This window comes from Bombyx mandarina, chromosome 02 (genome assembly GCF_030267445.1).
Source record: "Bombyx mandarina strain Sakado chromosome 02, ASM3026744v2".
Taxonomy (NCBI): domain Eukaryota; kingdom Metazoa; phylum Arthropoda; class Insecta; order Lepidoptera; family Bombycidae; genus Bombyx; species Bombyx mandarina.
This window is the reverse complement of record NC_143209.1, coordinates 4,570,761-4,577,192: the sequence shown is the minus strand read 5'-3', so window position 1 is coordinate 4,577,192 and position 6,432 is coordinate 4,570,761. Positions and strand designations below refer to the sequence as shown.

The following is a 6,432-nucleotide window of genomic DNA, read 5'->3' as shown; positions in this document are numbered from 1 at the left end:
TTTCAATAATCAAGATATACATATATATACATATTACATGTACTAGAAAAAACTCTTCCGTTAATTGTTATCAAAAATACTTTGGCGGGAATTTTACGTGTAATTTACGTTATGTGTGTATGTATCAATTGTTTGATTTAGTTACATAATTGTTTTGATTTAAATGTGGATCAATAATTGTTTCTTTACTGCTAGTTCTTATTGATAGCTTAGCATCTCTGGAAGATGTGTTATATTTAAAAACCAGATGGCTAGGCGTAGCTACTTAAATTCTTCCAAAAGGTCCATAACACTCCGAAAATTCCCAAATTCCCACTCAGATGTTCTTTCATGCCGTATCATTACATTTTTTTTTGAGGATAACAGAGACATGCAATCGGCTTTGTTTTTAAAATATTAGGCTGTATAAAATGGATCCCTTAAGCGTGCTAATGTACGAATCAAGCGCACACATTTTATTATGAAAATATTTTGTGATTTTAATAATATTTATTTTTCATTCCGAGGCACAATATTTTTTTTTAAGTTGCGTACTTTTTTTTAAATTGCACAGTGGTTGAGTGAACGAGCTCACGTCCCACCTAGTATTAAGTGGTTCCCATTGCTCGACATGAGTAGATCGAGCGATATTAAACGACGACACTCATCACGACGGCTTAACTTTTTAAACACAACAAAGCTAAACACGCTGGCCAAATCAACAGAGGTTTAAAAATAAAATTCCTAAAGCTATGTACGTAACTTTACTTTCTTCTTGTTTCAGCAGACTAACTGTTAAAAATTAACTGACTATATCAAAACTCATTCATTCTCGATGTATTTTATCAAGAAAATAGCCCCGCCTACAGTGCCTTTTGTTACGTTAATGAATGAATAGAAGGAAAGAATTTTCATCAACATTTTGTTATTTTTCCCACGGGTTTCCGTGTTGAACTTGTTACGGGTATCGTTTGTCATAATATTTTTATGAAATCGTGTATAACTGTATTTGTTTCCGCGAAATGTCACATTATTACGAAATTCTTTGAAGAAACAAGGCGTTTTATCATTTAGTTACTGTGAGTAGAAACTTGTACTTCACGAATATAGTCTTAAAAATGTTATTAGCCTTTATTAACTATTCAAAAAATACTATTTTTCATTTGTTTAGTTTTTATTTAAAAGCAACGGTCTACAATTTCAATCATAATTCGTTATTTTAAACGCATTTGGTAACCGTTGTTAATGCATTGTTAAATAAACTGCCATGCTAATAGTTCGTGTGACGTCACTAACTTTTAGCGACATTAGTTCTATTAGGCCGGTTTCTAGCCTGCTACCTCTTGGTTATTAGACAAAGCAACGTATTTTATTTTATCCACACAAATTTTTGAAATCGTTCCTACCTAATGAGGGTTTCATATGAAATCAATAATTATTTTTCTATATTTTTTTAAAGATGGCTGGCGTTCTGAGAATACAGCACGGGAAGCAGCTGGGAGCGTTGTTTATATTATGTTGTTTAGTTTTACCAGCTCTATCCGCAGAAGACGTTAGTTGTGAGTGGAAATGTTTTAAATAATGTCAATTAAAGTGTTTCCCCGCTGATTTTTGCGAGTCGTCGATTTAATATATTTCACTTTTACATTTTAATCTTGCGTACACGAATACTTAAAATATTGATATTTCAAACGTCGATCACTTACACGATATTTGTCCGTGACCATGAAAACTGTAAAGTCGAATCGAAAACGTAAAAACGACCATTACCATTAGTTTGCTCAATGGTCTTGCCATTGAACATATAGCAGAAGCTGTCACGCATTCTGGTTTGAAAGGTTGGCGAATGTCCTTACACGATACAAAGTAGTTCAGACCCTGTACCGAGAAGGTTTGGCGATATTCATGCAGTGTTTGTGGTCTCCTGTAACCAAAAACAGCAGGTGGACCATGATCCTACCCACTCGTGTAGGCAATCAGGGATTCAACGATTCTTAGATCCACCTACATCGGCTCCTTGGTCAAGACAAATGCCCTAAAACAGCTTCAATATTGTCGAGTCATATTAACAATGCTTCCTCAGATCAAGCCTGCGTCGATAAATACTCCAGGAAAGGTTACCAGCCGTGGCAAGAGTGGTCGGATCACTACACGTGCCACCGCTACAGATGCGAGATCAGAGACGGGAAATACTTCATAGCTGCTGTCGGGTGAGATTGTCGGGTCGTGTTGTGGGTGCCAGAAACGCCAATTTCTTTTATTGTTTAATCTAGTGAACGAGGTCCGGAGCACATAGACATTAACAACTTAAATGGGGCCCTAACGACATTGAAACATAAGTTCTAAATCTTAGTTCTATACAGTATCTCAGTAATTATACTGATTCAAACCTTAAAGACGCGGTAACATTAAGCACATGAGAGTTGGTAGCGCCGTGATGATTTTGTTTAGCAAAGCATTCGGTCTGGAAGTACAGATCGCTCTATTGCAGAGCCACTCAGCAGCATCTCAAAACGAACGACAGCACACTCATTCTGTGGAACCGCGGCGAATGTGATGTCGTCATTTCTCAAATGCCCTTGTAGGAAGACGAGCATACGGCTCACCTGATGGTAAGTGGTTACAATGGTTCATAGACGTCAGCAATGCCATGGGCATAACCAAGCCGCTGCCTACCGCAGAGTGCTGTCCGCAAAACTCGTTTGAAGAAGGACATGTGATAGCGTTCATGAGACACGGTAGGGATGAGTTCAGCCCGAAGCTGGATGGTGCGTGCTAAAAAAGCTCTCTGGAAAAGCACTGTAGATGAACGGAGTGGGTCTAGGTAGTGTTGGTAAATTTTGCTCCGATGGGGGGCGGTGCGATGCTAAGGCGATGGTGGAATCATCTCAAACAATTGCTCAGAGTACTCCCCATGGAATATACGGTACAAAACCCAGAGAGAACCAGAGAGGTAGTTACGTGTCTGTAATTAAATACTTTCCAGATGCCGAAAACCAAAAATACCGGAAAACGCACTGGAATGCCACGAATACATCGAAGACGAGAATGTCGGTATGTGATGGGCTTTTTACATCTTGTACTAACAGCATAATTGTTACCCCCTTATCTTAAATGAATTAACTTGATTTGTTTCTGATGAATTACATAAAATGATCTATACGATTCATATGACATATTAAAAATTAAAAATTAAATGAAATGCTTACAAGTTCCATCAGCATGGCGGCTACCTTGCCAAACAGATCGAAATACCTGGCCGATTTGAGGCAGGAACATGCACGACAGTGGTGCCCAGCACTCACCATCATAGTTAGTGGGACCCATCAAGGGGAGAGCTAAAAGATACTGCGGAAGATTGCCACGACCCATTGATAAGCTATGGTCTTAAGCAGTTTCGCATACTGCAAACTTCTGAAAGATTTTTTATAATTTATACTTGTACAGTAATAGAACTCTTTGAGTAATGGTAAACCATACGTGATATCAATCCATGCAGACTCAATCGGTGCCAGATCAAGGTCACGCAGCACTGCACTGGCCAGACACACTGTTGTCGATTAGCATGCTCCAAAACCTTAGATCTCTGGGGTTGTTCCAGAATTCCCCACGTGCTGTGCGCGATTGCGTTGCGTCGTCGAAGTAAACGGAGAGAGAATAGTGCAAACCAGAGGGCAGCCTGGCGAACTGTTCCCCGATAAGTACATGTCTTAATTATTTTTTACTTTGGGCGCAAATTCCCCGTCAGACTTTCCGCGTCTTTCCGCGAATGTCTGTAACATGCAACAAAGCAACACACATCACGTGCTACTCTCTAAACCACCCTCGGTTGACTGTCTTCATATGTCGCAGACTCATTTGCGAAGCAGCTGCTCTTGAGTTCTTAGGTCTTCTTTGCAGGCGCTCGGGCAGCTGTTAGCTAATACCGCCCCTCCTGGCTGAGCCTTTGCTCGCCCATCTGTCCTGATTAAACTGGAGAGGCCTCCAGGCAACCAGTAATCCTTAAATCATAAAAAAAGTGTTGCAGAAACGTAGTCTTCTAGCCTCGACCGTGTAGTTTTCACTTGTCGACAGCTACGAGACCATAACAGAAATGAGGAGATCAGTAGAAGGTTGCTAACATGGCCCGTAGGAGCTTGCTAAGCTGAAGTGGCAGTGGGCAGGTCACATAGCGCGAAGATCGGACGACGGTGGGGCAGAAAGATTCTTAAGCGGAAACAACGTACTAGCAAGCGTAGTTTAGGACAGCTATCTGCCAGATGGATGGATGGACCCGGCTTAGAGAGGACAGATGTTCAGCAGTGGACAGCTATAGGCTAACAAAAAAAGGCAGCTACCCAATTGAATTTAATGAAGATATGAAAATATACCCGGATACGTGTTTCCGTCAAGATTTATACCGTAACCACGTTTTTCATAAGTAGTCAAATCGGGCTATGCATCTATAGTACTCATGTAAGCCCGTCCTTTAAGCTCGAATGTAATTATTCAGTCAGCCGTATGTTATTAATTTTTAAGAATTATGTACACACCTATGTGGTATTTAACTCTTCTAGACCATGGAAGGGCCAACAAAACGAGCCAAATCCTGCTGTTGTCGGAATGAGCGGCATCCAGCAGACACCGGTCGGTGGCGAGGCCCAGGGTCAGGCGTCTCCTGGAATATTTAACAGCAGAGGAGCAGGTACAGGAAAGAGATATTTTATCAATATCAACTTCAGAGATCGTTCAAGAAAGAATTTACAAGTGAATGGTCAATCACCTTTGTGCTTAAGCCTTCTGTATTTATCATTACCCTTTGAATTTATGGTGTTCAGTAGATAAATTTGTATTGAGTTTCAGTTATGGAGGGTAGAGGTAAGGAGAACCGTCTTATATGGGAAAAGCTTGAAAAAGTGTCCCACTTTCAGCAATAAATAATAGTTCAAAAACCCTCCAGAATGGCGCTAGCATAGGCACAGGGTATGATATGAGTTGAGCAGTTGTTAACTGATTGAAGTATGCTGACTCAGGATATTTATTAGTGACAGTAATAAACAAGACCTCACATGTTTACGTAGTCCAAACTAATTTCGTCACTAAAACCTAAAATTATTGCTGTAGTAAAACGTAAAGACATCGATTGCATTTTCCTTTCAGCTTTAAATAAAATATTTCGTGATTTTGTAGTGCTTACAGTACTTTCGTCTTTTTTTGTTTCTCTATCTTATTCAAATAACTTTCAGCGCCTTTTTTTAAATTTACCGTATGCTACTGTAGCGCCACCCTTATTTAGCAGATTTTAACGGACACTTTTTCACACACAGAGACGGTGCTCCTTACCTATACCCTCCATAGTTTCAGTCGCTGTTGTAACTAATCTACTCGTGAAACATTATTGATCGTGGCGTTTCATTAATATAGCCAACGTTAATCCCGACAGCGGATGGCAGCGATATTAGCAGCCGTCGGTTTATCGACTACCCCGCGCCGCAGATGCAGGACAGCCCCCGACGAAAGCGCTCCACAGTGTACCCGCTGTTTGACAGAACGAATCGGGAACATAACTATCAAAGTCACCCCGTCAAAATAAACGGATACACCCCCGAAAAGTACACTTCGTATTTTTCCAATAACGTAAAGAATTTGTCTAATTTCAATCCCAGACTATCGCTCAATCTGTCTTAATTGAAGTCGTAACGCAAACGATACTATATCTACCGTTAATGATATTATTTGAATTTTAAATATTGTATAAGTTTCCATCTGTTAACTTACGTACTTTGTCGTGTAAAGTTTCTTTATTTAGGAAATAGTTGATTGTATAGAAATAAAGAATTAAAATTTACTATTTATGTTACAAATGTAAAAATTAAATAAATAAAAATAACATTTTATTGGGAAATTTTTATTGATGAACGGTACAGTCTCCGAAATAAGTACTTAATTATTTAGTACAGTTTTTTGGAACAATGTACGATGTTTCTTTAATTTCTAAGAATTTATCTTCTAATATACATTTCCACGTAGAAATAAATTATTTATAGACTCAGTAGTATTTTTCATTATTACATCTAATATTCGTTAAAATTTTACACACACATCGGATTACATAAGTAATACATACTCTAGTACCCATTATTATTGTTACTACCCATCAATTTACCTTTCCGGGAACTTTGAATTAATTCGATTTTTACAAAGCAAACACCAAATTATTTGAATGAAATTAATTAAATGAAATTTTTAAATTTAAGAAAATTAATTCTAACAATATAATAAAAAGTTTTAATAGCCTTAATGTAAAAAATACAGCTGACTTGTGGGGAATATCAGTAAAGGTTTTGAAGTCTGTAATAGACATTATTGCTTCTCATCTTGTTAGTATTTTTAATGATTGTATTAAGTGTGGTGTATTTCCTGACTTAATGAAACATAGTAAAGTGATTCCTCTTTTTAAATCTGGTAGTACTG

The 6,432-nt window shown here is 38.3% G+C and overlaps 1 protein-coding gene across 2 annotated transcripts; it reads left to right on the top strand.

Moving 5' to 3' along the window:
- Positions 1-10: 10 nt before the first annotated feature.
- On the top strand, positions 11-6,008 carry LOC114250268 (uncharacterized). Of its 2 annotated transcripts, none has more exons than XM_089733229.1 (7): positions 11-117; positions 1,439-1,538; positions 2,063-2,189; positions 2,966-3,033; positions 3,581-3,680; positions 4,536-4,663; positions 5,402-6,008. In XM_089733229.1, the coding sequence occupies exons 1-7, from the start codon at positions 112-114 to the stop codon at positions 5,644-5,646; spliced, it is 774 nt and encodes a 257-aa protein (XP_089589355.1). In that variant the 5' UTR covers positions 11-111; the 3' UTR covers positions 5,647-6,008. The 2 variants fall into 2 exon arrangements, with proteins under 2 accessions (XP_089589355.1, XP_028039873.2); XM_028184072.2 differs by lacking the exon at positions 11-117 and adding an exon at positions 928-1,058.
- The last annotated feature ends 424 nt before the right edge of the window (positions 6,009-6,432 follow it).